Source organism: Ursus arctos, unplaced genomic scaffold, assembly GCF_023065955.2.
Source record: "Ursus arctos isolate Adak ecotype North America unplaced genomic scaffold, UrsArc2.0 scaffold_10, whole genome shotgun sequence".
Taxonomy (NCBI): domain Eukaryota; kingdom Metazoa; phylum Chordata; class Mammalia; order Carnivora; family Ursidae; genus Ursus; species Ursus arctos.
Genome location: NW_026622764.1, coordinates 70,480,778 through 70,505,392, shown reverse-complemented (window position 1 = coordinate 70,505,392; position 24,615 = coordinate 70,480,778). Strand labels below are relative to the sequence as shown.

General features: G+C 43.1%; 1 protein-coding gene across 1 annotated transcript in view; it reads right to left on the bottom strand.

Annotated features, from left to right (window-relative positions):
- The window catches only part of FLT3 (fms related receptor tyrosine kinase 3), a 73,620-nt gene that overhangs the window by 26,452 nt on the left and 22,553 nt on the right, over positions 1-24,615 (bottom strand). The window contains exons 3-9 of the mRNA XM_026493053.4: positions 19,689-19,891; positions 16,518-16,633; positions 11,767-11,896; positions 9,904-10,031; positions 9,443-9,582; positions 9,192-9,345; positions 8,020-8,188 (exon numbers count right to left, since the gene is read on the bottom strand). Coding sequence (XP_026348838.1) covers positions 8,020-8,188; positions 9,192-9,345; positions 9,443-9,582; positions 9,904-10,031; positions 11,767-11,896; positions 16,518-16,633; positions 19,689-19,891 — 1,040 coding nt within the window. The remainder of the gene's footprint in view (positions 1-8,019; positions 8,189-9,191; positions 9,346-9,442; positions 9,583-9,903; positions 10,032-11,766; positions 11,897-16,517; positions 16,634-19,688; positions 19,892-24,615) is intronic.

The following is a 24,615-nucleotide window of genomic DNA, read 5'->3' as shown; positions in this document are numbered from 1 at the left end:
CGACGGAGAGTCTGCATTTTTTTTTTAAAGATTTTATTTATTTACTTGACAGAGAGACAGCCAGCGAGAGAAGGAACACAGGCAGGGGGGAGTGGGAGAGGAAGAAGCAGGCTCCCAGCGGAGGAGCCCGATGTGGGGCTCGATCCCAGAACACCAGGATCACGCCCTGAGCCGAAGGCAGACACTTAACGACTGCGTCACCCAGGCGCCCCAAGAGTCTGCATTTTAAGATGATCTCCATGTGATTCATATGCACGTTAAAGGTTGAGAAACATTCCTGTAGGCTGGGCTTCCTAAAAGAGACAAGAACCTTCCTGCCCCTACTGTTCTATACATTCTGTACTCGTCTGACTTCCCAGATATATGGAAGAACCTCTATAGGGAGAGGAGCCCATGATCCCCCTGCTTCCTAAAAGGATGGCTCCCTGACATTAGTTCAAGGCAGGACCTATAACTGACTCTTGACTTTCATAGCAATTAACAGTGACGAGGGCTCAAATCCACTGCGTTTGTACAGAAATCTTCAGGTGGTTTCAGCAGGCTCCAGTATCTTCTTGGAGTGCTCATCAACCACTCAATGTATTTGGACATGGATAACTCAATCCTGGGGATTAGCCACCCTGCCTACCAGGTATATAGGATGCTGAATGTTAAAATAATGGGGAAATCAGGAAGATGCTGAAGATGGCTGAGCAGGAAAGGACCATCATGAGCAGTATTGTACTTTAGACGGATGCCAGGAGGAAAAGTTTACTGGAGAGAGGTCTGGAGGCAGTCGCAGTAACACAGGAATTTATTCGTTCATTCATTCATTCACTCACTCACTCACTCATTCATTCATTCATTCTACTATCAGCGGTAGAATCTCCGTATTGGAGGAATCGGGGATACAACAGTGAGGTACAAGAGGTAAGTTTCTGTTCTCACAGAACTTTGCTTTGGTGGTGAAGGTAGACGAGCAGCTCCAGTAGAGTGTGGGAAGTCTGGTGAGAGCGGAAGTAAAAGTTCAGATTTGAGAATTCAGAGCACGCAAACACAAGTGCTGTCTAAGGCAGGGAAAATAGGAACGGACTGGAAAGAGCGAACCCAAGAGGCACCAGGAAAAAAGAACTAGAAGTGCTGTGGTGGGTGTGGAAGAGGGAGAGAGCAGAATCCCTGCTGATCTTGAAGATTCAACACCCGGATTTGACAACTGACTGACAGAGCAGCTTTGGAGCCCATGTTTATTCGACAGCAGTGTTCTGTGCCCTTAACTCCAGAGCTAAAGGGTAATTCTTTTTTTTTTTTTAAAGATTTTTTATTTACTTATTTGACAGAGAGAGAGAAAGGGAGAGAACAAGCAGGGGGAGCAGCAGGCAGAGGGAGAGGGAGAAGCAGGCTCCCCGCTGAGCAGGGAAGCCTGATGTGGGACTTGATCCCAGGACCCTAGAACTATATGACCTGAGCCGAAGGCAGCTGCTTAACCGACTGAGCTACCCAGGCGCCCTGCTAAAGGGTAATTCTGACTTTGTGTAGTGATAAGGGAATTTATTTCTCTGACCTATCGAAGTGAGCGTTTAACAAGTGTTTTGTTTGCCCTGTTTGCTTGTTTGTTTGCCCTGTTAACAGCAAGAAGGCTGAAGTAGAAAGTGGAATTTCTTATCCTGACCTACTTCTGGAAAACAAGGAAATGGTTGGTGCAGTGGAAGTGGTGGAAAGATGGGGAAACGCACCATTGTAACACTAGGGAGAAAAGTCAATGTAACTACTTGTGAGTCACAAGGCAGAGTTTAAGTGGCCCAAGAAGGGAAAGATGCGTGCTTCTAAAAGGGAAAACATTAATTCTCCCTGGACGATAGTCCAAGACTCTAAAGTAAGAAGAAAGGAGATAAAAAAGCAGCCAGTGTGGCTGGCCCGGCACCCTGCCAAAAGCACCAATCAATTGGATGGAAGAAGAAACTACCAATACAGTTTGTGGTTATCATCAGACCAAAGCAAAATGTTTTATACACTTTTTCTCTCCTAAGTCTTTTGTGCTGTCTTAATGGAGTATGATTTGCCATGGGATAGATGAGAGAGCTTCTGAAATGTTCTCACTCTTCCAGGTAGGAAATGGGTCACATACATAGCCTGAACACAAAGCCAAATACCCAGGTCCTTTTAAACTGCCTGGGCCCCCGTCCCACCCCTTTGAGGACAGGTAACCCTAGCAATAGCAACAACTGTGTCGCTGAACCTCCCCTGGGAATTCCAAGGGGACTAACCAACTAGGTGATCGGGAGATTCAAAACTTCCTCTTTCCCCTTAGGGTTTTTCTAAAAATGGCCAGCTGGCACGAGACGGGAGATCAGGACACTGGAGTTTACAGTGAAATAATATCTTGGGGACTAACACGTATTCTCATTACAACCATGCAAAGGGGTTTCTCCTCGGCATAACCGAAATGCAGGTCCTCTACTTTCTGTGTAGTGCCTGGAGCGGAGGCGCCGAGGAAGGGCAGGCTCTTTGCAGAGGCTCAGGGAGTACTTCTGCTATAAAATGAAGAATGCTTTATTCAAAGAGCAAGGGATTGTTGAAGTCAAATCAGCATGCAGAGACTAATAAAGCATGCACTGGGGAAGCTGAGAGCTTCTGAAACTGGAGAGCAAAGAGCTGACGGGACTGGAGCTGGCTTTACACAGCGCTGAGCGCCATCCCATCAGGAAGCCAGCCGTTCTGTCTCCCGCAGAATGCACCTGCGGCGGGGCTGGGGGACCACGGCCAGGCCGAAGTTGGATCTGATCTGTACGAACTTCTGTCCTGAGTTAGATAAAGATAGGAGGTGGGAGGAAGGCCCTGAGGATTTCGTATTACTCTGTATAATACCATGCTCGCTTTTATTTTATTTCAGGGGAGTCAGCAAGCTTGGGGCAATAGAACCATTAAACCCTGACGAACAAAGCATGGCACATCTCATCAGGAGGCACCCTTTATATCTAAATAACCAAAGAAATTGCTTGCATTTTTGTTTTCTTACACACTGGGTGTGGGACTTTTACACTTTTGAAATGAGTTGGTGTCCAGGGCCAGTAGAGTGAGGTGGTCAAAAACCTAGGCTCTGAAGTCAACTGTTTTTGCTAGAATCCCAACTCTGCCATTGCCCAGTGGTGTGACCTTGGGCAAGTCACTTAACCTCTCTGGACCTCCTCATCTGTAAAATGAAGACAGTAGTAGTATTGACCTCATGTGGTTGTGGAAGGAGAACGTTGTGTTACATTGTAATTAAATAGTTTTGTGTGATATGTCTTTAATGGTGCCCAGCTCACATATTGAACACAATATACGTGTTAGATTATCATTACTAGGACGCTTATTAAGTCCAGTAATCATCTTGAATATAAAAGAAATTTAGAAACTTTACTGTGGCGTATACTGTCAGTGAGAAAATCACATTAAAACAAAAACAAAGATGCAAAGAAAAAAAAAAACTAAAGCAAATGCCCATTAACAGGAGTCAGTCAAAACAAAATGGTCAAAAAAGTGGAACACTGTGCAGCTATTAAGATGATAATGTAAATAAGGTAAGATATAATATACTTATTACTATAGAGAGATGCTCATGATATATTTTAAATAAAAAATCAGGTTACAAATGGCAAAATTAATGTCATATTTGTACAAAAACCTGTATTTATATGTTCCTATCATGGTGGTTACATAGAAAGAGTCTGAAATAGAATCTCTAGAGGTTGAGTTATTGGTATTATTTCTATTTTTTTAAGGCAATTTCAGAAAACAAGAGTAAAGGAAGGGTACTGACTTTGCCCCATGTGGGCAAATAACAGCCTGTTTCCATCTTTCAAAAAATGGAATTATGGGTATTAAATGAGATACTCCACATACGGGACGTGCACATTGTCTGGTATGTGGTCAGAGTTTAAAGAAGTTTGCTTCGCTCTCAGTGAGCAGGGTCTTTGGGAGAAAGGAACAGCCCCGCTGCCCCAAACAGCAGCAGGGCTTGCTGGGGGCTCCTGGTGCTGCACCGAACCCACACGACTTTTCCCTCCTTTCTATATGAGTTCAAGGCCCATCTCTTTCCAGAAAAAAAAAAATCCACCCAAAGAGGCCCTATACACTTCTGCAATTACATATCATGTATTGATTTGAGAGCCTTCTCTTCTGTTAGTCTGTTCTTGAGAAGGACAGCATCTCACCGCCCAGAACTCACATGACCACCTCACTGCTGTTTCCCATAAGCGCTCCGTTAATGCTCGGTGTGTGCAGAACTCCAGGCTACGAGTGTTGGAAAATGAAATACTCCAGGGAAAAGAAAAACACAGGGATCGGGCAAGCTAAGGAGACTCTTTCAGAAGGAATCACTAAATAATTCTAACATCTTAAGGTTTGGGTTTTTTTTTTTTTTTTAAACACGAAACTGGGAAAAGCTAAGGCAGATTCAGCATTTCTAAGTAAGTCTCCAGGGACAGGACAGCAACAGATGAATAGCCTAGGACCTCTTCTTGAGATGAAGACATCAGGGCTGCTAGAAAATTACAGTGGGATAAAATGTCAACAAAACGGCCAGCCCTCACACTTGGGGTGTGATGTTTGAGGAAGTAAATAGGAGAAACGAAGCTGTGAAGGTGGGGAAGCTGAGACTTCTGGCACACACACTATGACCACACCATAGCCTTTTTTCACGAGGAGGGTTCCTGCTGGGGCCTTTCAGTTACAGCTACAAAAGCTCCTGTCGCTCTGCTTAGAAAGTCGTCTGCAGCAAACTGATTAAAATATGGTCCTTCAGGGGCGCCTGGGTGCTCAGTCGTTAAGCGTCTGCCTTCGGCTCAGGGCGTGATCCCAGCGTTCTGGGATCGAGCCCCACATCAGGCTCCTCCGCTATGAGCCTGCTTCTTCCTCTCCCACTCCCCCTGCTTGTGTTCCCTCTCTCACTGGCTGTCTCTCTCTGTCAAATAAATAAATAAAATCTTAAAAAAAAAATATGGTCCTTCACAAACAAATTTCAGTTTGGTTAAAATGTTGAACATAAGTGGTAAGGAAGGGAAAGGAGTCTCACTGTATGATTTTTTTAGCTTATTAGTAAATTGGAAACCTTTTATCACAAAAAGGGGGCAAAAACTCAGATTATAATTGAGTCGGTCACCTGCTGTCTCCGCACAGAGCCTGCTGTGGAGAGCAGAAGACATGCAGGGCACTCACTCGAAGCTACGTTTAGATTTTCCGTTATTCATTTTTTGTTCAGTATTTTGAGCATCTTTTTCATGAAGAAGGAGGCTGCATCCTCCCTTCGTATGTGGCGGATACGGTGACGCATGGTATCGGTGCACCATTATCGCCGACAACTCTGTACCCGGTGCGTCAGTGTGAGTGTCATGTGTGTGGTCCTTGCACGGCACAGAGGCGGCCACTGACTCATTCTGGCCCAGGCTACGCATCACCACCTGCAGGGGTGATGATGAATTCATTCGTTTATTAAATACACGTTGCCTCAACGAGGTGTTGTATGAAGACAGAGAGACAACAGAGCGCCCCTCCTGTGGAGCTGATAAACTCACAGGCGAGATTCAACACACAAAGAGGTTAACTGTATTACCGGGTAATTATGAATGGAAGAGGCACAGAACGCTCTAAGAATCAGATTAATAAACAAACCTGATTTCTTCACTTGGCTACCTCTACAGGTGAATTGCTGGGGGTCCGGGGTACAGACCGTGACCACGGAATGAAATGGAATTCACTAGCCCGTTAGATGGGCCCGTGACCCGTAGAGCAGAGACATGGTCCTCTAATCTGTGATTCTATAAAAACTCAAGAGATTGTGCCAGAAGTCAGCAGCAAAGGAGCAGTGAATCATCGCCCAGGTGCCTCTTGCCTTTGAATGTGCCTATCTAATTTTGGGGGGTGGGGGGTGGGGAGAGAGAAAGAGACATTACCTTATTCCTTCTTGTAGACCCTCACAGCATCAAGCCCATCAGGAAGATATTTAAGGGATATTTGTGGAATTAAATCGAATTGATCCTCCAGGTCTTTGAATCAGGTTCAAAAGAGAATCCCATAGCACTAAGAGCTTCTCTGACACGGGGTCACAATACAAAGAAGGGAGTGGGTGTTGACACCACTGATATCCATCTGAACACAGGCCTGTGGCGGTCAATTCAGTAGAAAGACAGGAGCTGACTCCCTGGCCGCCCGCTTTCAAAAGTTAGATAATTCAGAGTAAGAGCTTCTGCAATGGGGTCATCCCACTGAGGCAGTGGTTCTCAACCCCAGGCAATTTTTCCAAACCAGGGACATTTGGCAATGTCTGGAGATATTTTGGGTTGTCACAACTGGGGGCGGGGTTTCTACTGATACCCAGGGGATGGAGGCCAGGGACTCGGCTAAACATCGTACAATGCATAGGTCAGCCCCCAGGACAAAGAATCATCCAGCCCAAGATGTCAATAGTTTGCTTTTCAGAAACCCCAAGTCAGGGAAGTGGGTATTGGTCAGCTCACAGGTCAAAGGCTGTGTACTTAATTAACTAAAAAATGAATGCTTTGAACATTAAGAGGTTAGGGCAAGAGAGGGTTCTATGCAAACTCTGCATTAGAGCCTTTTAAAAAATGCAAACAAGGATCCGTTATAAATCATTTTGCGGCATGGAGAATAGCACATGAATTGTGAAACAGAGAAGAATCCAGTTTAAAAAAACAAAACAAAACTCGTTCCCTTCACCTGGACCAATGCTATCCAATAGAAACAGAATACAAGCTATATATGTAATTGTAAATTTTCCAGTTAGCTATAAAAAAGAAAAATAAGTAGGGGCGCCTGGGTAGTGCAGCGGTTAAGCGTCTGCCTTCGGCTCAGGGCGTGATCCCAGTGTTCTGGGTTCGAGCCCCACATCAGGCTTCTCCACTAAGACCCTGCTTCTCCCTCTCCCACTCCCCCTGCTTGTGTTCCCTCTCTCGCTGGCTGTCTCTCTCTGTCGAATAAATAAATAAAATCTTTAAAAAAAAAAAAGAAAAATAAGTAAAAAGTAATCATTGATTTTATTTAACTTGATATATCTAAAATACTCTGATTTAACGTACGATCAGTATAAAAACTGAGATATTTTACAGTCTATTTTTTTCACACTAGGTCTTCAAAATCTAGTGTGTATTTTACAGTCACGGCACACCTCAATCTGGACTAACCCGTTTCAAGTACTCAACAGCCATACGTGGCTGGTAGCTGGCACGCAGACTAGACCTGGGATAGGAATCACCAGAGGGGATGAAAAATGTAGAATCTGGGCATTTTGCCCCAATTATTGAGCATGTCTAGAATGGGAGCCAGGAATCCACGTTTTTAACATTTGCCCAGATGATGCCTATGGAAGTGGTTTATGGATCAGATGTCAGGAAACGACTAGAACACTGACTTGCTTGAGAGATGACAAGTGCCTTTCAGGCGCTCAGAGTCTAGCATGAAATCAGGTTACATAGGACTACGTTTAAGAGGTAAGAGGTGTCATAACTATAGAAAACACAAGAAAAAAAGTTGTTTTCTGTTTTCCAAAGAGGGAACGAAGTGTTTCTTCCAGAGGACAATCTTGAACACAGCCGTACAAATCCCCAGGAAAATGAAATTTTCCTTCAGCATTCATTCTTAGGCTATTTCTGCATTTACATTTTTGAAAAGTTAAATCAATACGCTTATAGGTAATGTTTTGCTGTTTTTAAGGGGTTTTACTTCCTCAATCATCTGCGTATGTACAAGGGAGATTCTGTATACTGAAGCACAGTACTCTCAAATAGGAAGTAACGATCTAGTGACTCAGAAAATGCCACGGAACCATCCTCAAACTCACAGGATTCTTTCTGGGTTTTGTGCAGTGGGTTACACTATTTGAACTGATGAGAAGACTATTACAATGGCTTCATCTCTGCTTTTTCTTTTCTTGTCTTCCAAGTCAACTCAATAAAATATAAACTCGTAATACGAAACTGCTCTTCTGGGGGCAAGAAGGAGGGTTGCGCTAAGCCTGGTGAGCCCCCCAGCTCTTTGTTGGCTTACCTGTACCCATCATCAAGGCCACTCTGCTCACAAGGAAACGATTTTCGAGAGAAGGTCCATGTACATCTGATTTGTGGGTACGCTTTAAACCTGACAGAAAAACAAAACTCTTCATACTGGTCAATCTCATAATCTTCATTTGATTTGGAAGCGTTTATAAATCCCTTTTCTGTAAAAAAAAAAAAAGAGTACATTTATAAATTAGATGGGATTCATACAGACATACATTGAAAAGATACAATAAATGTTTATTCATCAGTTTAACATAAGAAAACTCTGATGTGGGCATGCCGCAGGTCAGAATTGATAATCTGACAAGAAAAACAGAAGTCCTATCCCCAGTTATAAGCCTGGGTTCCTCACCTTCTGCAGTCAAGAGTCCTCTAAGAATTGGATGTAAATAATTGACTTCTTTCGCAAAGAAATGTATATAAAATCAACCTCCAGATTTTGTGGACAATTTCAAGAGATCGAAGGGCTCCCCCAGCCCAGCCAAGCACGTCCACACGGGGGATCTGACGGACAGAATTTGGAAGCCCTCTACTGAGTCACAACAGCTCTCGGTGACTGACGCATCCCACATAAAACCATCTCGGGCACAACTAGAACAATCCAGCCAGCAGTATTCACCCGGTTTCTTTATGGAGCACTTCTTTATTAGTTTGCAATGACAATCACTTCGTTTCCTAGCATTTTCAGTACGGCTGGTCTGAGATTTCTTAAGTGTGGTTATTTTCCAATCCTACGCAGCCCCCCAATTTCCGTGCATGTAAGTGCTTGTCCCTTCTGTCATTGCCTTGGTTCTCAGAATGAGTATTTATCAAGTGCCTATTTTGCGTCAGGCTCTCTACCAGGTTCTGGGACCCCAAGGATAGAAGGGATTATTCCCGTCCTAGGAAACTTAGTCTCTTGGTAGACAAGCACCCGCCAAAAGATGGGCACATTAAAATGACAATGCAAAGACCCCGCAAAGACAGTGGCATTCAAGCGAGCATGGCTCAAGTGGAAAGGAAGGGCGGAGGCAGCTTCTATTTACAAAACTGTGCTATTTCAGTCTGTTCTCAGCTTTGATACCAACGTCTACCGGCATCAGCATTTGCAGTACCTACCTCCCGGTCCACACTAAAGCAACCGAAAGCATCAGTAAAGATTGCGTGAGCAGCCTGCTTTACCTAGGATGGTAACCAAAGCTGATTTACTGGGATGCTCTGAGGAGGAACAGGTGTAATAGCCGGTGTCGTTCCTTCCCACGGATGTTACGAAAGCAAACAGGACCCGTATCATAGTTCTGTTTGTGGAGTAGGTACTCATCTCAAAGTAGCGGCCCTAGATTTTAATACAACAGAGTCTGAATTTAATGACTTCAACCCATACTCTGCGTCCATTGTTTCTGCAGTTCCAGAATGCAAACTCGGCACATTACCTCTTCCAGGGCTTTATTTTCTAGCTCCCAGCTGAGTCCGAATCCGTGGTTTACATGAACGGCTTTGCACCTTATCCACAAGGGTTCCCCTACTTTCAGAAATAACTGTGGCGGTGTGGTCTGAGGCGTCTGATTTAGATCTGGGAGGACGAAAACATCCCGAGTGAGAAAACAAGGTGATTTCCCCCCCGCCTCATTGCAAAATACTTCCCGAACATTCTGAAGAACAAAGATTGTACCGTCATCTCAAATGTTAGGAGCTGCTTGGATAGAAGAATCCTTTAGAGACTGTCTATCCTTTCATAAAGAAATCAGCAGCTCCAGAATCCGAAATTTCTAAGTGGCATAAAGAACTATGGCAGCTCTGAAGGTGAGTGATGACCTAAGCAGTCACTGTGAGTCTCGGGTTTTTCCTCGGGAATAGTCACTGGAAAGAGAAGAAGCCCAGCTCATGGTCCTACCTATTGTGAACAGCTTGGTACACTCCCTGCCCAGCTCGTTTCTTGCACAGCACCTTATGTCTGTTCCAAACAGCTCATGAAGCACACTTCCCTCCTTTGTAACAACAGCGGGACTCTCCCCTTTACAGCTGCAATCAGAAAAAAAGAGCCATCTAACCAAACACCTTTTAAAATTACAAATGAAAGTGTGGGAGAAAAACAAAGTGAAAGGTTCTAGAGCCTGTTTAAGAAAAAGGAACGGGGTCTAAAGGTATACCGAAATCTAAGGTTTCTAATGAGTGAGTCATTATCTCAACGAATTAGAATAACACTAAAAAACCCAAAAAACTAGAATAACACTAGACAGAATTACATACTTTTTTTTCTCTTTTTTTCTTGTGAGCTCTAACCTCAGTGTGGGGCTCGAGCTTATCACAGGAGATCAGCTGTCCCACAGTCTCCGGACTGAGCCAGCCAGGAACCTCAAATCACATACATTTTATGTAAGTTTAAATTTGGGGGGGTTTGGTGACCTCTTTTGTTGTTGTTGTTTAGAGAGAGAGAGAGAAAATGAATGGAGAAAGGAGACAGAAAGAGGGAAAAAAGACAAGAGAAAGGGAAAAGCACCATTAGGTTTCAATACAGCTTAACAAGGTGAGCATCTTTTCTTTGAAGCCCAGAAGAGGACGAAGACGGAGAGGAAGAGAAGAAAGTAGCAGAAGTCACCCGTCCGCAGAGCCCACGAGGAAGAGGTGAGGTGTGACTCAGGAGAGAAGTCAGAGGGTCTCAGGTACCCCTCACCACCACCCCCATCCCTTCACCCCCCTCTCCATCCCTTTACCACCACCCCACCCCCCACACACTCCGCCCACACCCCCACATCCCCCACCCTTCCTCAGACCCTCATCCCTCCTCAGCCCCCCACCCTCACGTCTTTCTTCCCACCGCCACCCCCCTCCACCGTCTCACCACCTCCACCCGCTCCCTCTCTTCCGCGCCCCCACCCCCTCAGCTCTCACCATCACCCCTCAGCCCCCGCCCTCTCAGGCCCCCACTCCACCCCATCACCACCACCAGGGCCCCACTTGGCCCCACCTTACCCCCACCCTCACCTCCTCATCCTTAACCCCACGCCCTGACACCCCCTTTTCAGCATAAGGCAGACTTGGATTCCTCCCCGAGAGTTGCCCTAACCACTGTCCCTCCGAGAGCAGGGATTGATTTTGGAGCCTGTGGATGACCACCCCTCCCTTACCACTTTACTCAAATGTGTTCTTTTCTTTGTTGACATATCCTTCCTTCAGGGTAGTTTTTTCTTATTTTAAAACAACAATCATTGGGTTCTTGCAGAAAACTTGGAAAATACAGAAAAACCCAAAGAAAAGAATTTTAATTGTCCATATTCCTACCACTCTGAGATAACAGCTATTACTATTTTGGGGTGTACATTGCCCATCTTTTTCTCCTCCCTATACACACCTTACATACGCATCTATAGGTAACCCCTTCTTTTTCCTCTAAAATTTGTGATCACATTCCTATCACTTGGTAACCTAACTTTTTACTTTTTCTCCTTCTACTTAGTTCCATTTTTCACTAAAATTGTTTAGTCAATTTTACTTAGTTCAAGCTGCATGTCTTCTCATTTTGTGAGAACTTAGCTATGGCACGTATGGAAAACAAAAGTAAACATTTATAAGGTTCTGTCTGCCAGGCGCCAGCCATTGGAGGAACCTCACATGTATCGATTCATTTCCTCACTGTAGCGTTTCCCACCCCCATTCCGCCGATGAGCCGATTGATACATACAGTGTGATGTCAGCTCTATTAGAAAACGACCAAACAGTAAAGCAATCATAGCAACTACATCTATAAATGTCGTACCTTTCACTCTGTGAATCGCAGAACACCCATTCCACGGTCGGTTCTGGAATGCTCTCAGATATGCAGACCAGGGCGTCCTGATTTTCCATTTTTCTGAAGAAAGGTCTCCTTAATGTGTAAAGCAGTGTACCTAGAGTATCATAAATTATTAACATTTTAATATTTTAAAACTAATTGTCTTAGCCACCCCCTCAAAAGAAGAATTCTACATCACTAAGAAAATTTTAATATTTTATACCAAAGCAGAATCTTCTGCTCCCCTCCAAATATATGCAATAACGTATTCCCTCCTTTCTAATATATTAAATTCAACTCTGGATGAAATGCCAACTTTAGCATTTGTCCTCTTAGCTCATTTCTTGGGGCATTTCATAAACCTACACACAAGTAAAGTTAAGTGGAGTGTGGTCTGGTAAAAATACAAATAGTGATTTGCATAGGAAAAAGAAAACTAGAAATAACATAAAGTTTAAAGCCCGTGTATTGAAGACTCAACTGGTTTCCCATGATTTTATCTAGAACTAGGCAGAAATACACTGATTTAAAAACACAGAAATACAGGAGGATAGAGTTAGAATTGGAACAGAATTCAGAGGTTCAGTTTGGCTTCCCATTCTTTTTGGACCATCACACCTCCCACCTCCCCCCGTCTTCTGCTCCCCGCAATGCTTAACATTACAAACTTCCACTTCTGAGTGGACCCCTCTAGCGACAGGAGTTCACTACCTCCCAGGCCAGGGTAGATCATTCCATTTTTCAAGAAACCTTTTCCTTTAAAAGAAAATTTCCCTGTTCTAAATTCCAATCTCTGGCCTTATAATTCATTTTGTTTAAAAATATTATGTAATACATATATATACTTATATGCACATAAAAGAATATGTGAAATGTAAATTTTGAAGCGTAATAATAAACAAATTCCCATAGGCCCATATCCAACTTAATAACTGGAATATTAATAAATATCTTCAAATCTACTTTTATGCTCCCCACCATCTCAACCCTAGGTAACCTTTATCCTGAATTTTGTGTTTATCATTCCTGTGCTTTTAAAAATATTTTCACCACACAGATGTGTGTCCCCAAACAATATATTGGTTTGCTTTGCTTGTTTCTGATCTTCAGAATATGGTATCCCTCAATATGTAGTCTTCCATAACTTCATTTTCTCATCCAACCTTATGTTGCTGATTCATCCTTGGTTTTGCATGTAGCTATACTATATTTGTTTTTTTACCGCTACACAGTATTCCATCGGTGAATATATTACCATCTATTATTCCATTTTCTTGTAATGGACATTTGGCTTATTACCAGTCTGTTGCATTTACCGACAATGGCGCTATGAACCTTCTGTACATTTCTACTGAGGCAGGTGTGTAAGTTTCTTTAATATACCTAGGAGGGGACCTGCTGCTTTATGTGATATGAGCACCTTTCGCTTTACACACAGCGATAATCTGCTTTCCAAAGTGGTTGTACTGATTTAACTTATGCAGCAGGACATGAGATTTCCCGTTGTTCTGTCTACTCACTCTTAGTTTTCAGCAATCTAGTGGGTATAAAATGGTATCTCAGTGTGGTCTTTTTTTTTTTTTTTAAGATTTTATTTATTTATTTGACAGAGAGAGAGAGAGCACACAAGGAGGGGCAGGAGCAGAGGTAGAGGGAGAAGCAGGCTCCCTGCTGAGCAGGGAGCCCAACATGGGACTCGATCCCAGGACCCCAGGATCATGACGTGAGCCAAAGGCCGACGCTTAACTGACTGAGCCCACCCCCTCCAGGTCGCCCCTCTCAGTGTGGTCTTAATTTGGTTTTCTCACTTATTATTTTAACATATTTATTGACCATTTACGTTTCATGTTCTGAAAGTGAAATGCCCACTCATGTCTTTCGTTCATTTTTCTACTGTTTTTTTCTTACTGATTTATAGAAGCTCTTTACCTATTATGATTATTAATCCTTTGTTGATTATGTGAATATCTTTTTTCATTATGTGGTGATTTTTATTCTTTCCTGCAATTTCGGACCATTGGTCCCAACTCTACCCTCTGGAGCAATTTTTTTTTTTAAGTGTAGCTTTACTTCCACATGAAAATCTTTCAGATATTGAAAATTGGAAACAAAGGTCAAGGGAGATAATTACCATCTACGGTGTTTTATTTTTATTATTATTTTTTAAATACTTTATTTATTTATCTATTGGAGAGAGAGAGAGAGGAGGAGAAAGATGGAGAGAGAGCAAGCAGGGGGAGGGAGAAGGACAAGCAGACTCCGAGCTGAGTGTGCAGTCCAACATAGGCCTGATCCACGACCCTGAGGTCATGACCCCAGCTGAAACCAAGAGTCAGTCACCCAACCAGCTGAGCCACTCAGGTGCCCCCTCGCCATCCAAGGTATTTTAACTAGTTAGGCCAGGTTCCTTGACTCATATGGCAGAAAAGTACATTACATTACACTGCCATCAGTCTCCTCCCTTCAAAAGATTTCCTTCTCTGTGCTAAACATTCTCAAGTCCTTCAGGTGTTAGAATTTAAGAAATTCCAAGTTCTTCACTATCTGATTGCTCTGTTTTGTCCATATCCATCTGAGAAGAATAATCATCCATTCGTTTCCTGAACCTAGACATTCCATTCTCACAAACACTGCCCAGGTTCAGCTTTCCTTTTTTTTTTTTTTTTTTTTTTTTTTTTTTTTTTTTTAGCAACCAGGCCTTAACTGCTGGTTACTGCTAACCTGTGGTTTGCTGGTAAACCCTTTCCTCTTTTTCGCATTGACTGTTGCCAACTCTCCCCCACCTGATTTTTTTTTAACCTCACCACCTAGAATGTTAAAAGCATGTTACAATTTACTTGAATAGTTGTTGTCATGTTTTTACACTATAAATCTTAAGTGAAAAGAAGATACCCTACATATAATACAGACAACAGCAGACACCACTTATCCGACACAAATTCAACTCTAAACACTTGGCAAAAAAAGAAGGAAAGCAAGGAATCTCTGATTCCCTTCCAACCTGAAGCACACAGACTCACTGTCCCACAGAGTTGGGTCAGGGACTGAGGAGGGGACAGGGAAAATGACCAAAATCAAAGAGAAACAAAAGGTATCTCTTGATTTTTGAGCTTCTAGGCCTCTGGTTGGTCCTATAAATTTCAGAGTAAACGGAAGGGCTTTTCAGAAATTTTGACAAATTTTGACTTTACCAGATTTTTTGCCTTACAGGCCAATTTTAGAAACCTACCACCCCACCCCGGCCCCAGTTAAGATGACACTTCTGGGAATCTAAATGGCCACAGGTGCTCTTTCTTTTAGCAGCTACGACCACAAGCTCCAGTGCAGTGTGGTGCAGACTGTGTAGACTTGGCCTCTAGTGGTGCCCAGTGTGTCCGGTTTCCCACCCGTGTGAAGGCGGGATTGCTGTGAGGCTGTGAGATGGTACATGCGGCATCCCCTCAGCAAAGACGGTACTTGCAGAACACCGTCCGTGGTTATCTCTGAGCCAGGGCACCTCTGTGGGCTGGACACTCGTGCACCACACCCTGGCTTTGCACCTTCAAGTCACTGACAAGGAAGAGGGGGCTCAGGTGTGGCCAGGGAACCTAATTTAAAATGGCATAAGGGCGCCTGGGTGGCTCAGTCGGTTTAGCGACTGCCTTGGCTCAGGTCATGATCCTGGGGTTCTGGGATCGAGCCCCACATCAGGCTCCTTGCCCAGTGGGGAGTCCTCTTCTCCTTCTCCCTCTGCCTGCCGCTCCCCCTGCTTGCGCTCTCTCTCTCTCTGTGTCAAATAAATAAATAAAATCTAAACAATAAAATAAAAAAAAAGGCATAAACCGAGACTTTTGGGAGCACTGCCTTGATCCCTAAAGGCAGTAGGACGCTTAGGAAGGCACCTACCTCTAGCCCCCGCATGTCATGTGAGGTCAAGCGTTCACACAGTGAACCCACAGTGCCGCGTCTGTGCAGTTGCTAGGCCTGTGCATAACTGGGAGGAAACGAGAAGCCAGAAGGCACATGCACGCGGTGAGTCTGCCAACCGCACAGTTGCCTCCGTGGATAAGAACATTCGGATTGTTCCTGGCGGTTTGCCTAGTGATCTAGCATTTGTATAAATCAAGTATCCACTTAAGTGGTGACTTAAGTTCAATTTTTAACTTCTTAGCACGAATAAAATGAACACTGTCATCCTCAGTCACACCGGCCACATTTCAAGTGTTCGATAGCAACGCGTGGCCAGTGACTACCTCGTTAGAGCGGACACAGACAGTTTCGTATCTCAGAGAGCTCTAGCGGATGGTGCAAAGATCTTCCAATCCCGTGAGGTATGTATTTTTATCCCCATTTTACAGATAAGAAATTTGAGGTTCAGAGAGGTTAAGTGACCTGCCAAAGGTGGTAGTAACAGATCCAGTATAAGAATCCAGGACTTCTGACGCCAAGGTCAAGGTCAAAATGTTCTCCATACTTCTGACTCCAAGGTCAAGGTCAAAATGTTTTCCATTTCTTCCCTGTCAGTCATATGTCACTGAAAAAATGGAGGATGGAGGAGGGCTGACCAGAGTGTCGTGGGTTTTCAAGAGTGTTCATTCTGATGGGCCAGAGTCTCAGTGGGTTACATGGATGGCTGAAGTGAATTCAATCCATTCAACTACATACTGAGGGAAACCTGAGTATTGTGTCCCGAGCAGCTGGTAGAAAGCTCCAAAGGAGTGGAATATCGTGAATACGGAGTAGCAAGGCGCACTTACTTCTTATACTCACTGTAAACAGTATTGTGTAATTGGTAGCTTCACTCTGAATGAAAAGTAGGTATTCTCCAGCTTGGGTTTCTGTCATTTTCAAAATGACCATGGAAACAACTCCTCTGAAAAAAAAACAAGAAAGAGAACTGGTTATTTTGGAAAACGTGTGAAACTAAAACATAACATTTCATCCTGAGTCAGCGGGTGGTTCAGGGGCCCCCACAACTCCATCTCTGACTGTGGCATGAGGGGCTGGCAGCTTCTCACTCTGCCTGAGCCTGGTCGGTTTGACTGACTTCATCCAGGCCCTCCCTTCAGAGTGAGTGACCTCCATTCCAGCACCTTCACCTCATGCTTTTCGGGCCTCTCGGGGTGGGGGTGGGGGGCTCCTGTCTCAAAAGGCACAGGCTTGGGGGCACACTCCCACCAGCAGTAGCAGACCGTTCCCCTCAACGACAAGCACATCCACAGTCATGTTGCTCAGTCACCTGGCCACCAGTCTCAGTTCCCCACTTGCAGACCCAGATGACTATACAAGCAAGATACCCAGAGATAAGGAACATTCTGTTTTGTGTGACTCTCTCCGTAGATGAAAGAATTCAAGCAAAATCCAACACAAGGCATTATCCTACGTGAAGGGGAAAATCCCATATATGTAAGGAGAAGGATGGCTCAGTGTTTGTGCTTTTAACTTTTTAGGTATTCAGTAGAGATCAGTTTGGCTGGGAGCAATCTCTTCCAAGAAACAACTTCGATGTGTTCGGTGACACCTGTTCTCATCAAAGCTTACAATATTCTCTAGTAGTCTGTTGAGTAATGTTGGCTTTAAATTTACACTTTTTTTTTTAAAGATTTTTATTTATTTATTTGACAGAGAGAGACAGCCAGCAAGAGAGGGAACACAAGCAGGGGGAGTGGGAGAGGAAGAAGCAGGCTCCCAGCAGAGAAGCCTGATGTGGGGCTCGATCCCAGAACGCTAGGATCACGCCCTGAGCTGAAGGCAGATGCTTAACGACTGTGCCTCCCAGGCGCCCCTAAATCTACACTTTCTGACCTTTAGGTCGTTACTACTCAAAGCGTAGAATTTCTCCAACGGTGTTAGTCTCTGCTGAGGGTTGACAGTTATGCAGACTCTGAGGCCCTGCCCAGACCTACTGGATTGGGATCCTCTTTTGAACAAGGCGCCCAGGCAATCAACCCAAACGCACGTTATGTCAGAGACGCCCGGCCCTGCCTTTAGAGCTCCAGGCTGCGTGGTCGGAGAATACTTGTGCTTGCACTCATACCGACAGTACGTTAGAAGGATACATATTTGGTTCATGCCTGCAGATATTCTGGTGAGATGCTTTCTTTCTCTGAACCATCCATTCTCCTGGTATCATTCGCGAACGCTTCTGCCTATCATAAACGACTGGAAGACAGTGAGCAAAGCCTAGGTGTTCAAGCTTTCTGGCCACGAGTCCAGAGCTAAGTTTCTGTAATTCTCTAAGGCAGAAAAGTTGCTGGGGCGCCTGGGTGGCACAGCGGTTAGGCGTCTGCCTTCGGCTCAAGGCGTGATCCCGGTGATCTGGGATCGAGCCCCACATCAGGCTCTTCTGCTGTGAGCCTGCTTCTTCCTCTCCCACTCCCCCTGCTTGTGTTCCCTCTCTCACTGGCTGTCTCTATCTCTGTCAAATAAATAAAATCTTTTAAAAAAATAAATAAATAAATAAAAAAAAGAAAAGTTGCTAAATAGTTTTGGTACTAAGTTAAGTAATCCATATAAGGCCTATGACGTGCACTAACAAATGGGACCGTCGTTCCTAAATCAAGAAAGGCAACGTCTCACGGAATGACAAGAACCCTACATTTGCTTTTTTGGTCTCAATCCAGGGAGAGCTGTTGTGGCATAAAATTTTAGTAAGACTGTCAGAACACTGAAGCCAAAATTTTTAATAGAAGAGTGCTTTGGTTTAACCCCAAGGCACAAAGAACCAAAAAACAGAAGTGAGTAATACAGTCTCAAAAGAGGAAAGGAAAATGAATGTGCTCCAAGATTTAGAACCTAACTTCAGAATTATAGCCACTGTCCTAAAAATTACTTAAGAGTTTGTTTGACCTTACAGGAGCAAATGCGAACAGCTTGGTACAGGTCAGTCACAGAGATGTCGCCCCATACCTCAGTCAGGCAGGATACTCGCTGCAGGTCACTTGGGTACCACTAACTGCACTGTTCCTGGAAAGACAGAGCCTCTTCTACACCCTGGGGCACCAGAACACCCCCAAGAACTGGAGAGCAAAGTAGTCTTAGAATTATCAAGTGGACATTTGAATGACTTGTGCCTCCTTCTTCCTGCCCCCATCTGGTCTCAGCAAGGGGCCAGCAATCAGCACGGAGTTAGATACAGACTTGGCGGTTCCAACACAATTCTTGGCCAAGATATTTTTCTGGAACACGAGAGCCATGTTCCTCACACCCAGATCAATTTCTTACTAAAATACTTCGTGGATGTCACCGGCAATTCTGCTCATCATACTGTGAAACGAAATAGATTAAAACCAAATGTTCTTTCCCCAAGCATTTCCCAGAAAGAAGCTTCTGACTACTTGAAGCAGAATGTAATGAACATTTTCTAACTTTTTATCTTTAAGACAAGATCCGATTAAAAAAACAAGACACGGCAAAAATCCCAAATATTCTTTCACAGTTTGTTTTACATTTTTCTAGCCACTCACTGCCTTCTTAGGCCCTAACTATATCTATACGTAATTTTTTAAGTTGGCTTTATTTTTTAGAGTAATTTTGGATTTACAGAAAAATTGAGTGGAAAGTACAGAGAGATCCCACATATGCTCCCCCCCCAACACACACACACGGAGTTTTCCCTGTTATTAACATCTTGCACAGGTGTGGTATATTTGTTACCATTGGTGAACCAATATTGGCACTAACTCAAGTTTATAGTTTACATTAGAGTTCACTTTCTGTGTTATACATCCTGTATATTTGATAAATACATAATGCCATGTATTCTTGCCCTAACTATATTTTTAGTTCATTATTTCACTGGAGATACGAGTTACAATGGATATGGATAGACATTTGAAAAGAAACTCCATATGAACTACGTTCTATGGCAAGGAAGTTTTCCTCCCAAAATCCTTGTGGGTGCTCCCCCCCCACCGCCCCCCACTTACCTGTTCTGTAAATCAAAGTGGGGCTGGCAATTCAGGGAGCTGTGTTTAAAGACCCAGAGACAGGAAATGTTCCCCGGGGTGTTGACCAGTACTTGGAGTGTGATGGATGCCAACATGTCCACTTCCACAGTGGCTGCTCCATAGACCGCCTGTGTGCTCTCAGGCTTCAAGGCACACCCGAGGTCTTCTGGGGGTCCTGATGCCTGTGTGGAAACAAAGTGAATTTTCTACTAGCATGTGTTTTTACATCCTCTTCTTAGCTGGGACCTTTATCAAATAGATTTGTGTTGACATACTGCCCACAACACTGGAGAACATATTACTGACTGAAAATCCTACTATTTACAATTCTCTAAAGAAGAGATAGGGGCGCTTGGGTGGTTCGGTCGGTTAAGCATCTGCCTTCGGCTCTGCTCATAATCTCAGGGCCCTGGGGTAGGGTCCCATGGCAGGCTCCCTGAGCAGCCTGCTTCTCCCTCTGCCTCTGCCCCTACTTGCCCTTTCTCTCCCTCAAATAAATAAATAAAATCTTAAAAAAAAGAAGATAGATAAGTTTAGGCTGCATTTCTCGTATGTTCTACATACTGTTATGGGCTGAATTGTGTCCCCTTGAAATTCCTGTGTTGAATCCTAACCCCTGCTACCTCAGAATGTGACCTTATTTAGACATAAGGCCTTTCCACAGGTAATCAAGTTAAAATGAGGAGGCTGTTAGGGTGGGTTCTTATAAGAAGAGGAAATTTGAAGAAGACATGCACCAGGAAGAGCGCCTTGTGAATATGAAGATGAACCTCTATGAGCCAAGAAGAGAAGCCTGGAACAGATCCCTTCCTCACAGCCTTCAGAAGGAACTAACCCCGTCGACATCCAGATTTCAGACTTGAAGCTTCCAGAACTACGAGACAGCAAATTAGTTGTTTAAGTCACCCAGGCTGTGATACTCTGGTGCAGCGGCTCTAACGAGCGAGTATACAGACAACGCTCATAAAACTCATAATACAGACGTGACTGTTTTTGTGATTGTTGGTATGTAGATAAGAATCTACATAGTAAGAGTAAATTGGCATCTGTATTAGAGGAAATTAAAAACCAAAATATTTTCTGGGCAGATACCCCCATAGGTTCATGGCTACCACCATACTTCTGCTTGTTTTCAGTAATTGAGATATATTGAAAGGAGGGTGTGGTAGCAACTTCTGTCTCTGGACCCTTCCCCTCCTACCCTCCAAACACATAGCATAGCATGCCTACACACACACACACACACACACACACACACACACACACACAAGCTTCTTCAAGTGAAGAGCGGGGTAGGTCTCCTGCTACTGATCATAAGCCATACTTCTGGTTTTACTTGTCCATTTATTCAGCAAGTAACTCATAAGTTCATTTACTTAATATCTGATAAGTGCTAGACCATCTACTGGGCACGATGAGACTAGGATGAAAAGACACTGATCTTATCCTTAAAGGCTTTCAAGTCTAGTAGGAAGGAATAACTAAAATATGAGGTGAAATATGATGTGCCCCATAAAAAGATACCAACTGCTTTGAAAGGTATATTTAAATGTCCTGGAACTTCGGAGGATGGAGAAGTAATTTTCAAGCTGGGATGGTGGCAGTAAGAACGCTTCACTGAAGTCCAGAAATTGAGCCAGATCTTAAAAGATAGGCACAGAATAAGTCAAACAAAACAAAACAAAATTTAAAAATCTGACATACTAGAAGAAAATATTGCAACATATATTACAAATAAAATACCCCTAATATATAAAGAACTTTTTAACAATGAGGGATACAGGACAAAAACACAGTAGAAAAATGGGGAAAAGAACTGAATAGACAATTTACCCAAGGAAGACATAAAGAATAGCCCTTGAACGTATGAAAAAAAAATGTTCCAACTCAGTTATAATTAGAAAACATAAATTAAAACAACACTGAGATATCACTTCTTACCTATCAATCTGACAAAAATTTTTAAGTATGACAACACATTGTGCTGGCGAGGCTGTGAAGAAACAGCTCTTCTCATACATCTCTGGAGGAATGCAAGCCAGCGTGACCCTTCTGGAGGAACATTTGGCAACAGCTAATGAAACGACATGTACGCTCATCCTTTGAGCGAGCAAGCCCACTTCGAGGACTACACGCATAAACCTATACTTATAAACAAGTAATGGCAAAATACTAGAAACCTCCTAAATGCTCATACACAGCAGAGTGGTTGAATAAACCACGGTCCCTCCGCATAATGGAGTACTATGCAGCTATAAGGACGTATGAGGACAATCTCCCCGATTTGGAGTGATCTCCTGGATATACTGTTAGGTGAAGAAAAGTGAATGAAGTATCTACTTTCATGCATACTATACCTCATGTAAGAAAGAAGGGGATTGAGAGAATACACATGTATCTGCTCATTTGTGCACAAGAAATCTAGGAATAAGATAAAAAAATCTAAAGTGGGGGCACCTGGGTGGCTCAGTCAGTTAAGCATCCAGCTCTTGATTTCGGTTCAGGTCATGATCTCAGGGTCATGGGATCAAGCCCCTTGTCATGCTCCACACTGGGCATGCAGCCTGTTTGGGATTCTCTCTCTCCCTTTATCCCTCCCCCCAACCCCTCGCACACACTCTCTCTCGCTAAAAAAAGAAAAAATCTTTTTTTTTTTTAAAGATTTTATTTATCTATTCGACAGGGATAGAGACAGCCAGCGAGAGAGGGAACACAAGCAGGGGGAGTGGGAGAGGAAGAAGCAGGCTCCCAGCGGAGGAGCCTGATGTGGGGCTCGATCCCATAACGCCGGGATCACACCCTGAGCCGAAGGCAGACGCTTAACCGCTGTGCCACCCAGGCGCCCCAGAAAAAAATCTAAAGGGATTGGCTACATACAAGAAGTAGGTGGGAAAAGGATGGATACTTGGTTATAGGTGTGAAGAGGGAGGAATATTTCTTTGAGTATATCTTTTTATATACCTTTGGCTTTTAGGACCATAATCATGTTTCATATACTCAAAAAAATAAACCATTAAAACAACCAGGATTTTGGGGGAACTCAACATGGAATACCAAAAAAAAAAAAATTAATTATATTACAGATAAATAACGTAACCATGGTGAAGGGGGTGGAAAAGAAAAGAGCTAACCTAAGTAACTGAAAAATATTACATTGGATAATGTAAGATTAAAGACAAAAAGAATTGTACACAAAGACTGTATTTTAGTTAGTAAATCTGTTTCTCACTGGAATGTGTGTTAGCAATTCTGAAATTATGTGTATACCAGATTTACAAAAGTCTATTATTACAAATAATGAGAACCAGGTTTCTTACCATCAGAGAGAGAAGTACAAATATGGAAAGAGGAAAAGGTAGAATAAACCCTTAGATGCTGAATTGAAATCAGAGTTATCAGCATGAATTTATGGTGATATACAGATAGGTAAGTAGATAGATGTAGAGATGATAGAGAGATAAAAAGAGTGTTGTGTGTGGTGGGGGCGTAAGTATACGCACATACATTTCCTAGAGGGCCCAGAGGCAATGACACCCCAACAGCAAGGAGCACACCCGGCTCTCAGACCATGGTTTCTAGATACTATTCTCCAAAAAACCAGTGCTTCTTTGGAGAAGTGGCTAATTCCAGGGCTAAGGCAGGAAAAATACAAGCTGAGCCCGAACTGTATTATAGCACCGGAAAGTAAGGAAGTGCTTGAGAAAACTGGGCACAGGGTGAAAGGACACAGAAGTCATCCTGAGGTAGCTCCCAATGGCCAAAGCTGGACAAATCTGAGTAACAAAAGGAAATGGATAGTCTTGGGTTATAAGTCATAGAATAAAATAAGTATCTCTGAGTCCATAGTGATAGAAATAGATAAATAAAATGGAGAGAAGAGATAGCTCTTCCTCACACGGTTCCAACTTAGAAACGTAGAGGGAAGAAGGGAAAAAGAAAATCATCATTAGGGAAACATCACAGTAATAACTGTTGTAGGCAAGATCCACCAATGGGTGCTAAAATCAGCAGGTGAAAACTGGAGGAGGAACAGGATATTTGCATCTTTCCCCAAATACTTGTTAATTACAAAGAAAAAAAAAAGTAACTTTGCAAAGGAGAAGCCCAGCATACACCATGTTCATCTTCAAACAGAAATGATGAATGGTGAAAACATTCCGATTTTAAACAACAATTAAGTGGACTGTGGGAACAGTAAAATCATCTTATTTTGGTTCCAGGTTATATCGGTCATACAGCTAAGGATGTAGTTGCTTAGAGTTACACTGGCAAGTTTTGTCTACCAGAATGTTTGCGTATTCAAAACACCGCTGAACTGTAAAAGTCTCAGGAAGATGTCTCATCTGAGCAATGTGAGCTGTGGAAGAAATCAAAACCATTTTTTTAAAGAGCACTGCTCCCCTAACAATACACTTTGCACTAAAGTGGGAAAATGCCCAAAAGAAGCAGCTGCACCCTCAGGAAGGTGAAAGCACTTGGGCAGCAGACTGCTCATCTTTGCATCATCCACGATTTGTAGGGTTATCTGTTTAATGTCATTTGAGAGCTACTAGGTCTTAATACAATCCAAATTATTGCATAAAAATATAACTTATACTACATGAAAAAAAATAATGCAGCTTAATACTAGGAACCAAGACCAATTATTAGCTTTTTTTAAACATTGTGTTTTGTAAGAAAACACTTAGATGTATGCAGCTATTTTCTTAAGTTGAAAAGACACTGAAAGTTTATAGCAGCATAGCAAATATCAACATTTTTTGTCCACACTGAAATACGGTGTATGCAAAATATCTTAATTATTAATAATTAGCAATGTGTTATGATGCCAATATCTGTTAAAAAATTAAAACCAGCCATGCTTCCGGCATAAAAAAAAATCATGTGTTAAATCAGGAGTTTTCCA